Genomic DNA, 17,423 nt, shown 5'->3' with positions numbered 1-17,423 from the left:
GTCAGTGAGCTGTATGGTCTCATCCTTTGAAATAACTAATGATTATGGGATCGTTTCAAAAATCCATAAGACTTCTATCTGTTGCAGCTTCACTGGTTTTGTGTAACTGCTGATTATATTAGTGATGGAAATATTTCTGTGAATGAACAGCTATTATGTCAGTGGGGCTTCTGCAGGTTGAAAGAAGGGCCTGAAATATATGATTCGATATCATCTCCTCTAAATTGAACTGTAGCCCTCCTGTATTACTCATCTAACCCTTCAGCTGTCCTTACTTTACACTCTCATATTTCCTCCATCATAGTTCTCCAGATAATATTTTACACAACAGATGATGGTAAACAGTAACCTACAAGTAACACCCGACACCAAAGTCACCCAAGGTAACTTTGCATTCCTGTTTTGTCGTTCCCACTTCTAACCACCATGTGGTGCCATTGGATAGGGACCCGGATGTCCCTGCATGAGTTTTAAACATCAAGTTGTTTGTTGTAAAACTCAAAAGACAAAAGGTTGTGGTTTGTTAAAGTTTATATAACCCTCTGAATATATAAAAATATTTAGATCAATGTCCTGAGTCCATGAACAAAGAAATTCTAAAGACATGCAGGCTCATGTTTTTAACGATTTAATGAATTGTATTGAGTAACACTTTGATAGTGAAGCTGAAATGTTTCTTTGATGAATATCAGCTCATGGCACCCTTCACCTCAGCTATGCTACAATAAGTCCTGACATGCCTGTGGGTAAGAGTCCTTCCTCTGTGTTGGGTTTGTGAAGCAAACAGACTTTTCCTCCTCAGTCTTTTTCTTTCTACTGAAACCGAAGCAATTTCAAACTTATGGAAATCTTGAACATAAGTGGGTGAGCTGTCACCAAAAACTATTTTAATGAAGTTTTGACTCCCAGGGAACTGGCATTGAGTGGTACCAGGTCTGGGTCAGTCTGTGCCAGCATGCGTCGATGGCAAAATTGAAACACGGGGTGGCAGTGTTGCGCAAATTACCATACAAACTCTGTGAACCTGGTTAAACTTACATACTTATTATTATAAATGCATGTTTATCATGTTCTAACCCACACCAGGTGCAAAACCTCTCAAACACACTGGAAATAGCTCACTGAGCTAAAAAAGCAATTTTGTATTTTATCATGGTTCTATTTGATGCAATGTTGCAGTTTGAATATTTTGTTCAATGTAATGTACGACGTGACCATTGGAACTATGTGCTATTAAGTGTTTTGTTACTCAGCAAGACATTTCAGTGTGAACGTTTTCGAGGATCTTTGTGTGCTGCACTATATGGTGACGGTGAGCAAACAAAGAAAGGAACTGGCTCTACTTGTTGACTTTATCTCTTGAAATGTGCTTCCAGCTACACTGTAAATTAGACAGGGCCGGCTCCGTCAAGAGATTTAGTTTTAAGTCCAGCAAATCTTTACTTGATTAACGAATGTTGTGTACATGTTGGTTTTATTTATTTATTTAATTCTTTTTTTTGATGAAACTGTTTAGGTTATTATTCATGGCCTGGTTAATGTTGAGATTTGGGTATGAATTGCTTCCGTAACGTCTTCTTTCAGAGGAGCAGAACAAAATACACATGTAAGTGTTTGTTTTACTTCAGTAAACATGAGTCGCGACTCACTCTCAGGTATTTAAGAGACAAAACAAGATTCCCTCATGTCTGTTCTGTACAAAGAAGAAAAGTATCTTGAGAGTTATTTTTTTCTTTAACAGTATTGAGATCGTTATCTGCACTTCAGTCATTTAACTCATGTCAAAAGACCCCACGTTAAAATAAGTACTTCAGTGTTTTGACAATGAAAACTGAAATTTTAAGTTGAAATTAACAAAATGTAACTCATCAGAAACAATGCGTCAATGCCACTGAATCCCTGTGAGATGTTTTACAGTGTATGGGACCTGGTTTGCTCTTTGCAGATGTCTTATTATTTAATTTGCTCACTCCGGACAGGTCAGTGAAGGAGATGCTGTAGGACTGGTTTTCTTGGCAACGACTCAGAGAATACAGATGGGACAAAGATGTGTAATTTCAAAAGAAAAAAAAGTGCACTGTTGCGTTGCACTGAAGATACTAAAAGCCCTGAACCTGAACATCTGCACATCCTCACTCTGGGTTGCTTCCTTTTTTCTGATTCTGGTTATTTCAAGATTGAATAATTCAAGTAATTCTGATTTCAACACTATGACACACAAAGAGAGAAAGGAGTGTCCCAGATGACCCTGACATGTTTGACACTACAACAGCAGATTAAGATGAACGTTTTCTGTTGATGGAAAAACATCAAAATCACTTTCCTCTGCTTTCAGGCATCAGTATCATGAAATTGATTTTAATTAAGAAAAATACAAACAGTGATTCAATTAAATATTTATCATTGTGGACTTGTAATGTGCTGGACCTGGCCTAAGCATTTAGAGATATATAAAAACCAATAAGTAAGTAAAGTGAGACCTTCACAGTATGTTCATATATATATCCTGTGGTGATTGTGTGATTCAAGGTCACAAGTCTGCAGAGTCATTTATTCATTTTGAGCTCAAAGTTCCACTATGTGATTGAAACTCTGAGCTTCTTCTCAGAACTTATTTTTACAGTTTCCTGTTTTCATCATGACTCCTTTCCTGTCTCGTACGAGGGTTTTTCCTCTAAATTGTATTGCATTGTGTCATGACTTTCATCGGTAACGGTCACAGGGGTGAGCTTCCAGGCATCAGACTTGTATTTTTAAGAAGCATCTTTCTTTTCATGGGGTCAGATGTCAGTTTATGAATTAAGCTGTTCTATTAACGAAGGAGTCACAGTCGATCATCAAAACAGGAACATAAATAATTAAATAAATTGTATTCGATGTGAATGCCAATCCTCATTAATTTGGTCATGAAATAACTGCAGGCAAATTTATGTCGAACAAACAGCTCCCATGGCTGGGACACAGTGAGTTGGTATAAGGTTAGGAAAGTCATTTATTTGTGAAGACCAAAACTCATAATTAATCCATTATTTAGCTCTGCACAATTAGTAGCTGAGTTTACATAATACTGTCCAGGGCCCTTCACCACAGAGGTCATGTCCTCAGTAGCTATTCAATGGTTTTGGCAACGTGGGAAGCAAAGCCACCATTCACTAATGCTTTATGTTTGGGAATATAATTTATTGGCAAAATAGTCATATTTCAATCATTAATCATATTTTTATTTTCTTGCAGTTGGTCAAACATGTTTTGGGGTGGATTGGCGGCAGTATTTTCTCAGTGAGATCAGTATTCATCTTGTTATTAACGTTCTTTCACTGGTCAGTTCTTCTTAATGTGTGTATTTTATAGCTTAATATGTGATTACGACATGTATTTTACATTTTTAGTTATTTGCCTATTACTTTCTCTGTTCTTACACCTACGCTAATTTTGAGCATTGTTAAAAGTGCTATATAAGTAACCTGATTAATATTATTATTATTGTTGTTATTATTTGTAGTTCTACTACTACTCCTCCTACTACTAATAATAATAGTAATAATAATGATAACGCTGGAAATAGTACCAAAACAGTACAAATAAATTAGCTGAATGTTTAATATAAAATCCTGAAACTTGTGCCTTGTGTTCCCATTTACAACCGTCAATGGAGTGGATTTAAAAATGGCCCCGGACTTTGAATGTATCTGGAGAACTTGTGAATTCCAGACTGGGATTTGTGAGGACTGTGAAGATTAGACATAGCTGATGAAGAATTAGGGAGGGCTCCCCGTTTGTTTGCCACCCACTGAGCCGGTCTCATGATTCCTGCGTGACCGGGCTTTGTATCTGAGCTCCGTGCACTTTGCCTTTTGTTCTCGCGCCCCCGGTGGGCAGCCGAGCAGCCGGGTTCACCACCACCAGCAGCAGCATCAGCAGCAGCGGAACACAGGCTCCTTTCACCGGCTTCTGCTTCTTTCCTCTGCGCTGCTGCCACTGACATTACGACACCAGGCGAGTTAACCGCTAAGTGACTCGGAAACATGGGTAGTGCGCCTTTTACGCACGGCTTCCATCTAAGTATGAGTAAGAGGAGTCAGTAGTGAAACGTGTCTAAGAGCTTGTGCCACATCCTTTATAAGCACAGGCAGAAGGAGGGCTGAACATTTGTCATAACAAGCAGGTCTGGACAGGATTGATTTACTGGATATACATAAAGAAGGCGTTCGCCACTACCGGTAAAGAAACATTATTTTTCACATATGCAGATGCGTAAAAGATAGTTTTGTTTCTGTCCAAATGTTTTCAGAATTTGATTTGAGCTGTTGGAGTAATTTATTGTAGTGTCAGTGTCAAATCATTAGAATAAAACTAGTCTAGTGTGCGTAAACATTTTTAAAACTGAGTGTAAAAGAGTGTAGAGCAGCATCACCTGCAGCTCCATCATGGCGCCACAATGGATGATAGTGTGCAGCCCACTAAGATGGTTTTTATCTCGGTCTTGATGAAACACAATAAGCCAAGCGACAGTAATTTAATTGGAAAAGATGGAGTTACATAATATTTCTCTTTTGATTTCACAATTAGAGCAGCAGCAGAAGAGGGGGTGTGATCACAGGGAGGCAGAGGGAGGGCTTTACTGTCATATTTGGGCTCTGACTCCTGTTGAATTCAGTGAGATGCAATCGTAATCTGAAGCCCCCACTGGTATAAACTATAGGTAATGGTACAAAGCTGTTTATCTAATGCTAAATATGTTGAGTGTCTTTAAAGCTATAATGTATGTTTGCCAACAGGTTGTGACGAATGCTTCCTGTGTGTGTGTGTTTGTTTACAGGTATTTCTGCAGCCTGTCTACACAGAGGGGTGTGTCCATCAGCAGCTCAGCTAGAGGCATCAGTGTGTGATCGGACTTTCTTCCTGAATATCTTCTATAACCAGCAGCAGAGATGGAGCGGATGGAGGATGAGAAGGTGAATATAACTGTTTACTTCTACTTCTCTGTGTGTGCAGTTGGTGTTGTTGAATTTTCAAACATTAAACCTCACACAGGATATTGCTGCATCATATGTTGTAGATTTATTTAACTGTAAACCTTTATTTTGTCTGGTATAATTCCTAAGTGCTTCCTGAAGAACAGTGTTGTTTTCTGAGCCTGTTGAGAGCCAGACCTTCGGAATATATAAATGGTGGTAAAGGCTGGCAATTATGGATTTTTCCTTTCTGGCAAGAGCAGGAGCTGGGGGTGTGAGATGAACACTTCAGGACAGGACTAAAAGGAAAAGAGGGGGGAGCTTTGTGTGGCAAGTTTGAACTTGAGCGTGTTTGGGTTTCTTGTTTTATACTGCATAGAGAGGTGGGATGAGGGAAGCGACGACTGGCAAATTGCCTATAGTCATTATAACATGCACCTGGAGAGAGTTTCTTTAATTTATCAAACGATGAGTCTTTCTGTATGTTGTCTTTGTCAACATAAAAAAAAGTTGCCACAATGAGCAAAAAGCTTCTGTTGTCTCTGAACCTGTGGTGCCTTAACAACCTCCCCCTGTGGTATGTGTTTTGAAACATGTTGCATACAGTTTCTTCATTTAGATGGCCGTTACTTCAGATTTACACATCCACAGCATTGGTGTAACCACCCACCGAACCATCGTCATCATTGATCGCAGGCACACTGCAAAAAGACCAGTCAATGTGTTGGCCAAGATGAGACTTACAGTCCAATATATTCATATACTAGACTCAGCTGCTTGTTGTGTTTTTAGATGTGTTCCAGGGGAAATTGTGGAAAGAAATGTTAGCAACGTTCTGGTTTATGTATTAAAAGTGGGAATGTGGATATTGAGTAATGTCGTTAGGAGGAAGACTGCAATATGACATGAATGTGGAAGTTGAGTGTCTAAGAGAAAGTCAGTCCACTCTCACGAGAAGTGCGAGGGATGATGAAATCTTCAACTGATGAAACAACGTAAATAATAAATTACAACGTATAATAATGTTTTATGATTTAACAGGAAATAACCAATTAAAGAGAGTATAGCTTAGTAACTGCTGTTTAAAGTTCAGTCTTGACCTTGAAAAACAGCTGCTCAAGGTCCAGTTAGAAATTGTTTCTTGAGCTTTCATTCACATCAAGTGATCCTCATGTGCAGACACTTGTCATCGACATGTACAAGCTCAAATTTATTCAGTTCATTTAATCAGTATTTACATTTTCTTTACACTTCTAAGCAGATAATCAATCATTTATTGGTATCACATATTCATCTTAACTTTTTTGACGGATTGTTTTACAGTGGGCAGCCATCAACAAACACAACCTGTGTTTGTATTTTGTTCATTGTGCATTAGAGCTGCAGATCTTGTGTAACTTTATGTGCTCGGCTGTTGTTTTGAAAAATAAACACACACACACAAACAAAATGCAAACAGACACACTTAAACACAAAATGCAAGTTCAACGTGTCTGTTCGACGTCTGAAGCTTCATGGTCATGATGTAAAATAAAACTGCTTCACTCAGTCGGCCACTCCCGAATGAGACTCGCTGTTGTAACAAGAGGGGAATTTAACGATGCAGTGGTCTTGTTGAAATATTACTCAACACCAGCATGTCTTTGCAGATGCATCGGATACATGTGTTTACCACACATGTGCACTAATATGCACATGCAACCCAGGAAGTTCATCTCATCTCTCTAGAAAGATAAGACTGACTAACACCCTTTAATCTACAAAGATTATTGGAGGTGATCTTCTGACCAGAGTCAAAGATGCCTGTAATTCATCTGTTCTATTTTAGATTGACAGATGTAGCATTAATTTGATTTTTATTCTTTAACATATATATTTCTGTATTTTTTCGTATAATGCATTTGTGTTTTTGCTAACTCATTGCATTTCCTCCTTTCTACTCCCCAACACTTTATCACTTATGCAGCTTTCCTGTTTCCAGTGAAAAAACACTTGCTCATTGGTCACAAATGTTTCGACAGTGCGTTCCTCTTGTGTCAGGGCATCGTATCAAATAAACACTTTGCAGCTTGATTACAATTATCACTCTTTCCCTCTGCTGAAATATCTAGTCAGACCACCCTCATTATCTCAAGCAATTCATCACATCCTCTTGTGCTTCTCATTCTGAGTCGGCTGGTTGTTTGTGGTAACTTGACACCTGCCACCAATGGATAGAATCTACCGAAAACACATTTTAGGTCAATAAGGAAGTTCTCAGTTGATTCAGGAGAGGACGACTCTTTGAAGACTAAAAAAAACCCCAGTTTGTACCAGGGCAGTTTGTTCCACGTGAACCAGATATTTGAGGAATGTGTTATTTATCAGGGCAGATAGTGATATCACGCACTGGGACAAAGCTGACTGTGCCTGTGTTTAGACACACTTGTTGCTTTTTGACTTGAATGTGATTAAAATTGTACAAAACAACGTCTCAATGTATTTGCTGGTGGACGTCGTGAATGTTTTATTGATGTTGAAACAGCAGCATGATTTGGAAAGTAGAAGGATTAAACTGGATGATTAAAATGGATTAGCTTTCATTAATGAGCCTGTTTGGACATTAGTCTGATACCACTGGACTCTGGATGAAAATAATAACCGTTGCAAAAGTTCTTACAAGGTTTAGGCATTAGAGTCAATGTAAAAGAGTTGCAGACCTCGGCTCTGTTCTTTAATTGCACTGAACCTTTGATTGAGGATGTTCATGTTTTGCATGAAACCTCTGGGAATCACTGGGAACTTTATTCAAACCAATTACTCCGCTCCGTTCTGCTTGGCTGGATACTTTTTACATATTGCAAATGTCTCTCCCCTGCCATGCCGGGGATTAATGTCAGGTGTATTAGCTTGTTATTATGAGCTAAACCCACTTTAATTCTCGAACCAGCAGGAAAAAAACACTCACAATAGGATTCGGTCTTCTCTCAGGGTGTATTTAGCTACTTAGCTGAGAAATACCTCAGAACTGAAAATCGTGGAGCCGGTGTGGTGTCGTAACACTTAACTTTCACAGCACTGCTGCGAGGCTGCAGCCTCTGATGCAGCGAGCTGAAAACAAGGGAGGAGAGCAGATGTAGAAAGGCTCATTGTGTGTAATTACCAGTGTCTCTATAAAACAACAAGAGCTTTGTGGAGGCAGGAACAGGCCATGTCCACCACACAGACTGAGGCCATGATTGTCCATTAGATGCACCTACTCAGTCTTTTAATCTGTCACATCTCTCTGTTGTTTTCTCCCTCAACAGCCAAAGAAGAAGGTGACGCCCTACCTTCTCTACTGTGTTTCAACAGCAGTTATCGGCTCGCTGCAGTTCGGCTACAACACTGGCGTCATCAATGCACCAGAGCAGGTGTGTGTGTGTGTGTGTGTGTGTGTGTGTGTGTGTGTGTGTGTGTGTGTGTGTGTGTGTGTGTGTGTGTGTGTGTATGTGTATGTGTGTGTGTTTCTGGATGTGTGTGTGTTTCTGGATGTGTGTGTGTTTCTGGATGTGTGTGTGAGCCACACTGCTGGATGGAATCTTGTGATGGATATTTAGTGTATCTATGTTTTAAGATGGCAGCCATTAAAGGAGAGGGCATAGTTCCTGGATTAATTATAGATGCAATATCTACCTACAGTTGAAGTACTTTTTTCTGTCTTGGATTCAGTGTGATGTTGATGTAAGTCTCCTCTGGCCTCGACTAAAGGGACTCGCAGTGTCAGACATGAGTTGATGCTAAAAAGCTGCACTGCCCCCATGTGGATATTTAAAAAATAATTAAATTACTCACCTCTAACCTTGTCATTCTTTTCTTTGGTGTGACAGAAACTGCGTGGGTTTTTCCGTAATGTGTCCATGGACCGTTATGGCGAGCCGTTCAACAAGGGAACAATTACCATGGTGTGGAGTTTCTCTGTGGCCATCTTCAGTGTGGGAGGCATGATCGGGTCCTTCTCTGTCGGAGCCATAGTCAACAAATTTGGCAGGTTAGAACAAAAGGAGTTAATAAAATTGATAAGAGATGGAGACTGATAAATTACATCACATAGCAAGAAATTCATAAATATAATAGGGTAGGCTTAGGGTATTTGGAGATATCAAGACATTTGGACCTTGGGAAGTCACAGTTTATGATCTGTTTTCAATAATAATCTACACATTATGCATAAAAAATAATTTGCTGCAGCCAAACTTCTATATGTTAACTTTCTAGTAATATGCTTTTTAATTTATTTGACTCTCTTACTATGTGTCCCCTTCCTTCCTGCTTGTTGCTCATTACCAGGCGTAAGTCTATGCTGCTGTCCAATATCCTCGCTCTCCTCGGAGGTGGTCTGATGGGGCTGGCGGTCCTTAGTCAGTCTTTTGAGATGGTCATTGTCGGCCGGTTTGTCATCGGCGTGTTCTGCGGCCTGTGCACGGGACTGACGCCTATGTACGTGGGTGAGATCTCTCCAACCGCTCTCCGGGGGGCTTTCGGCACCCTGCACCAGCTGGGTGTCGTGGTCGGCATCCTGGTGGCACAGGTATGAGGGTGTGATAATGGTGATTGTTTGACCTGATTGGTACTGGTCTACATCTGGCAAGTTTTTCATGAAGTGCTAATTAATTGACTTAAAAACAACAATTACAAATACGTCTGCCCTGCTGCCTGTTTACTTTAGATCTTCGGTCTGGAGTCTCTGCTTGGCTCTGATTCCTTGTGGCCTGTGCTGCTGGCTCTGACCGCCCTGCCCGCTGTACTGCAGTGCATCATGTTGCCTTTCTGCCCTGAAAGCCCCCGCTACCTGCTCATCGTCCTCAACCAGGAGGAGGAGGCAAGAAAAGGTTGGTTTGCTTCCAGCAAAGAAGATGGCAACATCAGCTTTTAATGAGACAGAATCTGGAATGACTCATGCATTTTTAAAGATCTGTGGATTGAAGCATGTCCTGTAAATGTTCTGAGGCATTGTGATTTATAAAAATTTCACTATGGTTACATGTTCTTCCAAGAACCTTGCAGCTGCTCCTAACTTGACATCATATTTTCATAATGTGCTGACCTCTTCTCTGTTCCCCCATCCCGTCATCTCCTTGCAGCTCTTGTCCGCCTGCGTGGCACTGAAGATGTGAGCGACGATATTCAAGAGATGAAGGAAGAAGGGATGAAGATGGCCATGGAGAAGAAAGTGACCATCCCCGAACTCTTCCGCTCCTCAAAATACCGCCAACCAATCATCATCGCTATCGTCCTCCAGCTGTCTCAGCAGATGTCTGGCATCAACGCTGTGAGTCGACATCGTATCTTATTACGGAGGTCGATGGAAATAATTATGAAATGTGAAATGAGGGGGCTATCTTTAAACCTAATGAATCTATTCACTGAAATTATACAAAGCTCATGACAGGAGATGCTTCCTGGCTCCAGGCAATGTTAGATTGGGTGGAATAATCCAAGCCTCTGAGGGTCAATGGCAGCACAGTGGTATTTAAAAGGTGTTTTGTTGGTAAGGTTGTGTAATTAGACTGACTAAATGTGTCGATGTTTATTGTGTCTGACCTCACAATCACAGTAAAGCTGCCGCAGCATCGATTCAGCCCTGACAGACACATTACCCTGACCTACATCACTCACTAGAAAAGCACGTAGAAGAGTTTTACATTATGCAACTTGTATAGATTTGTGCTTTGTATCTATATCGAAAGTTAAAGCTGCACAAATCAATATTTCTATGGATTCAATGACGTTAACTTTGAAAGAAATATCATCACTCGCCTGTGCAGTTCCGCTCAGGTCAACAGAGCATTTTATTATTTAGTAGCTCATGTTATGGTTTGACAGCCCACAGAAATTTAGTTTTAGCTTGCTCTAATAAACTCACTGTACGCTGCCTGACCACTGCCACATGACAAAGTTAATAACTAGCTGGTAGCGCAGTCTATCATTCAGCTGCTAATGATCCAGATGTTTCAACCAGAAGTGGGTAGAGACCAAAACAAAAATAAAAGTGAGAGACTATCCAGACAAAAAACTCAAGTGAATGCTATATTTGCTTTGTTTGTTTGACACAAATCAGAATCGGGGTTTATTGCCAAGTAGGTTTATATGAACAAGGAATTAGCTGTTGTGTGTTTTGTGCAAGAAAATTAATATAATAAATAGACCAGCAATTGTTTGCTAACTCTTTAGCCGAATCACAATGAAAAGGTGATAATATTGTCAGTGTGTATTCTGCCCCCCAAAAAACAAACATTAAATGTATTAAATGTAATTTCAAACACTGACAGCACTAATCTTCTCTTTTTATTTCTCTCTCTCCAGGTGTTTTACTACTCCACAGGCATCTTTCAAGAAGCTGGTGTAACTCAACCCATCTATGCTACGATCGGAGCTGGAGTTGTCAACACTGTGTTCACTGTTGTCTCTGTAAGAGTCTGACTTCCTGGTTTGTGCCTGAGAACATGGCATGTTTTATTTTCTGAGGATTACTAATGAATTCCTGTTTTTCAGCTCTTCCTGGTTGAAAGGGCGGGGCGGAGGACATTGCACCTGATTGGCCTGGCTGGAATGGCCATCTGCGCTCTACTTATGACAATCTCGCTCGCTCTGGGGGTAAGTGTCGGTTGCTGGATCATCATGTCCAGTGATCTTTTTGCTGACAAAAATTAAAAAAGTCTCCCTAATGTTCTTCATGATATTTTCTCTCTCTGAGCAGAAGACCAACCCGTCTCTGAGCTACCTGGCCATCGTGGCTGTGTTTGGCTTTGTTGCCAGTTTCGAAATGGGTCCAGGTCCAATTCCCTGGTTCATCGTGGCTGAGCTCTTCTCCCAGGGGCCCCGGCCTGCTGCCATGGCTGTCTCAGGTTTCTCCAACTGGACCGCCAACTTCCTGGTTGGGATAAGTTTCCTTAAACTGGAGGTATGGATACATTTACAACACCTTAAAACCCTCTTAATGAACAAATGGTTTGAAAGTTTATCCCACAACAAATTGCCTTCCTCTCTTCTCTCAGGAACTCTGTGGCCCATACGTCTTCATCATCTTCACGGTCTTACTCATTGGGTTCTTCATCTTCACCTACCTGCGAGTGCCTGAAACCAAAGGAAGAACCTTTGATGACATCGCACAGGGATTCGCTGCCAGTGCGGGGAAGCCCACACATTCCCCCGTGCCTGAAGCGGTGGTCATCGGCCTGCCAGACCCTGCACCCATGTCCCCCACAGAGAAGGTTCCTATGGTGGATCTTCCCCCGGAGAAACCATGAGCACCTTTAGAGGGAAGCCTTAGGGTGCAGTGCAGACGAACAGGGTCCATGCACATAGAAATTGTGATGAGTTATATTTCATAACTCACTAACGATAAAAGAGCAGCAAGGGTGTGTTTAGAAAAAGCCAACTCAGTGTATTAATGCAGAAATATGAGATTTTTGTTTTTAATGTATATTTTTAGTGTGCCTTTTTAAAAATAAATACACAGTTTTTATGTATTCCCCAGTTAAAAATGCTTAAACAAATGACAGAATTCCCCGTAATCCTGCTTTAAATGCGGGCGAAACTTAACTGAATTACCAGTACTTAATGTCTGTTGACGTTCCTGGTGCCAGCTCTGTGCGTATTGATCCGTGTAAGAGGATCAACATATGTTAAGTGTCCAGGTCTTCTGCTACCCCCAGTGTTAAAAGGTTGCAGGATTTAAAGGGGGGGTTTATGCATTGAGGTCAAGCTTGAAAAGCCGGTTTTGGAGTGTGGTAGTTTGACCCAAAAAGACTGACTTGGTGTCCTGTCTGCTTGCCTGATGTGCCTCGCAGCCAGGGGAAGGGAGCCATGTTGTCTCGAGCAGACAGATGGCGGAGGCGCTGTATCAATCCCTCTCCTCCTCGGGTTGACAAAAAGCACTGACTATAGATTTAAATTATATATTTAAGCGAGATACACATGTTGACGTCATCTGAGAGGACAGGGTGTTTGTACTGGTGCACGTCTGTGAAGTTAAAATTGTTTGTGTGTGATAAAGTCGAGGAAGGTGCGTGTATGAGAATGAGGTGTAGTCTAACTCTGCCAAGTCTTAACAAAGTGTCTGTGTTATGGTTTCACCGCAGGATACAACCACTATGACAGAATGATTCAGTCTGATACCTCAGGTGCCTCATTGTGTTCATGTATTTGATTTCTAGCAGATAAAACAGAAAAACGCATTCATCCATCACTGTACTTGAAACTCAGAACATAACAACAATCCAATGCAACATAGGTCAATAAAATACCCCAGAACCTTTTGAAACAGTGTTACATCAAATCAAAAGTGCCAGTCACTCTTTTTTAAATATGTATTGAACCACATTAAGTCTACTGATAACAAAATAACTCCACATATCTCAGTTTGCCATAGGAGACGATGATACAGAACAAAAACACTACAGTTATAGTATTTATTTCAATGGTTTTTGCTGTTGTATCACATGTTTTTGTGTCCAAATGTCTGTAATGTTTAGAATCTTCACTTTCTGCATCATGATCAGCCGTTACAACACAGTATATACCTGCTTACAAATGTTGTGTTGACGTTTGCACAGTTGCATCTTCTTCTGAATGTGCACCCACTCATAAGGAAGCACTTCTCAACATTTTAGTGTTGGCAGTATTTTGTTTGCACGCACAGTCCGACCACAGACTCAAGATGGTCTGTTTGTCTTTGCGTTGATCTCTGCTACATGCAAATATATTCGTATGTGTTAGGATAGGTCTGGTTTTGGTTGTCTTACTCTATTTGCTTTTCATAATCCTGTCTCATCCACTGATTTCCTCTTGCCCTTTGGGAATACTGTTACTATGGTGAATGCCAGCATGTTTGCTTTGCAGTTCTATTTTTAATATGTATATTTTGCTCTTTTGCGGGAAAACAGAAGTGAGAAGTGGCGGTATCAGAGTGTGTGTGGCTGTCAGAGTTGACCTTCACTGTTTTTCTACTGTGATGTCCTCTGTCCCGCCGTAATAACAAGAGCGACACTTGGATTGAGAGACTCAAATAAAACAAACTTGGTCCGTCTTGTAATGAAATGTGCGACTTGAATAATGAGCATAACAGTGTGTGTTTTTCTCGCTGTGATGCTGTGAGTCAAAACCGGTTTGTTGCCATTAATGTAACTGAAATCTTTATTCTAAAGTAAAAGTGTGAGAGATTTGTCCAGTTGCCATATCTGCATTGTGGTACTAATTCTATTTCCATTCCTGCACCACAACATACTCTGCTACTACTCAGTCATACACTGTACACACTGAAAAAATAAAACTGTTCACCAAATACACATAAATTATTTTTCCGAATTAAAATGATAAATTATGTTAATATAACTTCTTCTCTTTGATTTGAACAAACTTAATTTATTTGCCTCTTACCAAATTACGTTTTTTATAGTAAGCTGGTGAACAATTTTCTTTTTCAGTGCGACTAACCATCACTGAATCACCGAAATAAAGTCATGCATTTAAAACCAGAGCTTGTTTTTGTCGCGTGGCTGCTGCTGCTGAAATGATATATTCATGTTGGCGTTGATATGTTTTAGACGTGTATGCGTGACACAGAGTCATGAGGTTAGATGCCCTCTTGTGTCACAGCTTCAAAAGCCAAACCAGAACACACGAAGAGATGTAGGGGATTATTTACCCTGCAGAGGAATTCCTTTGAAAATGTGCTATTTATTTTAACGTTGTTATGAAAGCTTTATTTTTAAATGTCATTCATTTAAAATGGTTTATTATTTGAGCGGTTTAGTAGAATGGCACCCAGTGGCCCAACAGTCACTTCATGAAACCAAATTTCAATTCACTAGATCTTGATATATATTAGAATCTGCACCAATATATCCACACTCATAAATACTTGAACACTCATGCCGTAAGATTCCATGAAAGAATGCCTGTCTCGTTATGTTGAAGGAAAATGGAAATGAAAAATCCTGGATCTGACCCCTGATCCAGATCTAAACCAAAATGATATGGATTCTTTTTCAGACAGATACCACATACAATTCCAAGTTTCATGACAATCTGTTTTGTAGTTTTTTGCGTAATCCTGCTGACCATCAGACTGACTGACAGACTTAAACATAAAGTCCTCGGTGGATGTAATAATAATGACACTTGAAAGGCCATTGTTTTTTGTCATTTTTGCTTAAATATTTAGTGATTAATCGACTGTCAATCTCAGTCTGATGATTGACTGATCGATTAACTTCATTGTCTCAGCTCTGAAACACACACAAGCAGACATTTTATCTGAGCAGCCAGAGGGAGCGAGCTGCTGAAAAAGAACAAAATGGACTTGAGAAGTTCTAAATCCGTGTTTAATGACTTCAGCACCATTATTCATTTCCCTCTTCACTTTGCCCTCAGCACATCAGCCTCTTGGAGCAAAGAGCCGAGGGTAAAGGGCCCCCGGCTGGCTGGGAATGGGGCCATCTAACTGTGTCAAGCCAATAGGCAACATCTCCCTGCAAGAGTCTACTGAAGTTTTATTCATTGCAGTGAACTGGGGCATGAAAAGCCATCAACAAGCTGCAGTGCTGCAGTCTGACCAGCGAGTGGCGTGCACGGACTGAAGGGGCTGTAGAGCATATGTGTCCTTGCATGTGTGTGTGTGTGTGTGTGTGTGTGTGTGTGTGTCTGTGTGTGTGTCTGTGTGTGTGCGTGTGTGTGCGTGTGTGTCTGGATCCTGCCTGGATGAGCAATGAGAGTGTCTGAGAGACAGAGGGGGGAGCAGGAGGAGGAGGGGTGGTGGTCGTATGAAGGATGGAGAGCTTCAAGAAATGTGTCTAAATCATATTCCTTTTCCATAAAAATTGAAAAAGTGAGAGTCAGCAAGGAAAGAAAATGAGAGAGAAGATCAAATTTGGGTACGTTCACATGCCACAGCTTGAGAAATGCAAGTGAGCACAGTGTCCAGACATGTGAGGGATGCCACAGCCACAGAGTCCAGGCGGCCTCGCAGAAATGTGCACGAGGCATGAGAGCAGAGCTGGAGCAGATGCCCTCAGACGTGTCTAGACAGTTGTTTTACAAACCAAACTTGTTTATGAATCTTTCCACCTCCTTCTCTCAGTCGGTGTGTGTCACTCTCTCTTGTTGACTCACCCTTTCTTTCTTTCTCTTTGTCTCTTTGTTTCTCTTAAATGAAAAAAGGACTATCTCACCCCCCTCTTTTCTTTCTTTCTGATCTCTCTCTCTCCTACTGTCTCTATGACAGCGGTGTTTTGTTTTGTTTACTCCCTCACTTGCCAGTCTCCTTATTGTTTGTGCTGCTCTTCAAATATTTTTCTCCTTCCCTCATCCATTCATCCATCCGCCCCCTCATCCTCTCTCTCTCTCTCTCTCTCCCTCAGATAAAGGGAGCAAACAGACTCCACCTCCTCCCTCTCTCTCTCTCTCACCCCCCCTCTCCTGCTCACTCGCTCTGTCTGTCACACACACTCACTCTATCTCCCTCTTTCTCTCTCTTTCATGCTCTCTCCCTCCCTCTCTCTGTGTGTCAGTGTCATTCTGTAGTGGAGATGTGGAGGGTCTTTCTGTGTCTCTGTCTGATTTTCCGGCCTCATTCAGCGGAGGAAGGTGAGAACCAAACTTTTTTTAAAGATTTGAATTCATTCACATTGCATCTCTGTTTGCATGTGGAGGCCTGACGTGTGTGTGTGTGTGTGTGTGTGTGTGTGTGTGTGTGTGTGCGGCTGTATGGCGTGATGGAGCGTTTGCACAGCTCCACTCATCATGTGCTTGTACTTGTAGTCTACAAGTGTAACATGAACACTCTTGAGAATGTGGCTCTCTGGGGGATTCTGGCCACTTTGACAATGTGTGAAACTGCAAGGTGAGGTGGCCGCAGCACCTCCTCAGAAACTCTGGATATTTTAGGGCTCCACCTCCATCTAGGGACCCCCCTGAATAATTACCACCTCTCTCCCTGCTCTTTCGGCCCTGTGCATGTTAGCTTTGTGCGCCCCTGTATTGTGTCTGAAGTGGGTGAATATGCATGCACATGCTCGTGTGAGCCGCCGTGGCAGCACATTAGACAGGACTTTGTTGGCATGGAAGTGCCAGGTGCGTGCCGAGGCTTATTTAGCTCCCTGAAATAAAAGAATATGGAAATAAGGCCAGAGACAAATGAATAATAAGTTGCATAACCCAGTTCTCTTTGACTGGGGGGGGTCTGCAACTCACTCAGCCAGAGACCCCTGACCCCTTCAGTTATTAGTGGCGCTTTATTTCTGTGGATGCATGTCCTGTTTTCTACTCTTTAATCTCCATTTTTTGTCATGAAAGTAAATATTATATTTGTTAAAAAATGCAGGAGGAAGTGTGTGTGTGTGTGTGTCTGGAAAGTCAAGTGACACTCCTTCCATGAAGAGTTCTGTCAGATCAATATGGGCTGATGTGAAAAATCGAATGATAAACTGCCTTTGTATGTACGTGCAT

General features: G+C 41.2%; 2 protein-coding genes across 5 annotated transcripts in view; both read left to right on the top strand.

Annotated features, from left to right (window-relative positions):
• The first annotated feature begins 3,805 nt into the window (after positions 1–3,805).
• Positions 3,806–14,449, top strand: slc2a3b (solute carrier family 2 member 3b). Of its 3 annotated transcripts, none has more exons than XM_069537042.1 (11): positions 3,806–3,996; positions 4,820–4,955; positions 8,243–8,347; positions 8,804–8,964; positions 9,264–9,504; positions 9,643–9,805; positions 10,058–10,245; positions 11,280–11,384; positions 11,469–11,570; positions 11,674–11,877; positions 11,972–14,449. In XM_069537042.1, exons 2-11 carry the CDS (start codon positions 4,932–4,934, stop codon positions 12,221–12,223), a joined length of 1,545 nt encoding a protein of 514 aa, XP_069393143.1. In that variant the 5' UTR covers positions 3,806–3,996; positions 4,820–4,931; the 3' UTR covers positions 12,224–14,449. The 3 variants fall into 3 exon arrangements, with proteins under 3 accessions (XP_069393143.1, XP_019948587.1, XP_069393142.1); XM_020093028.2 differs by having other exon boundaries at positions 3,944–4,220; XM_069537041.1 differs by lacking the exon at positions 3,806–3,996 and adding an exon at positions 4,566–4,702.
• Positions 14,450–16,395: 1,946 nt separating this feature from the next.
• ephb6 (eph receptor B6) overlaps positions 16,396–17,423 on the top strand; it is a 34,324-nt gene continuing 33,296 nt past the window's right edge. Inside the window, exon 1 of one of the 2 annotated variants that reach the window (XM_020092913.2) lies at positions 16,396–16,562. In XM_020092913.2, coding sequence (XP_019948472.2) covers positions 16,505–16,562 — 58 coding nt within the window. In that variant the 5' untranslated portion in view covers positions 16,396–16,504. The remainder of the gene's footprint in view (positions 16,563–17,423) is intronic. The other variant, XM_020092914.2, reaches the window with a different exon arrangement.

The sequence above is a fragment of the Paralichthys olivaceus genome, chromosome 13 (assembly GCF_024713975.1).
Source record: "Paralichthys olivaceus isolate ysfri-2021 chromosome 13, ASM2471397v2, whole genome shotgun sequence".
NCBI classification, from domain to species: domain Eukaryota; kingdom Metazoa; phylum Chordata; class Actinopteri; order Pleuronectiformes; family Paralichthyidae; genus Paralichthys; species Paralichthys olivaceus.
Note: the sequence above shows the minus strand (reverse complement) of the source record. Positions and strands in the feature narration are given on the sequence as shown.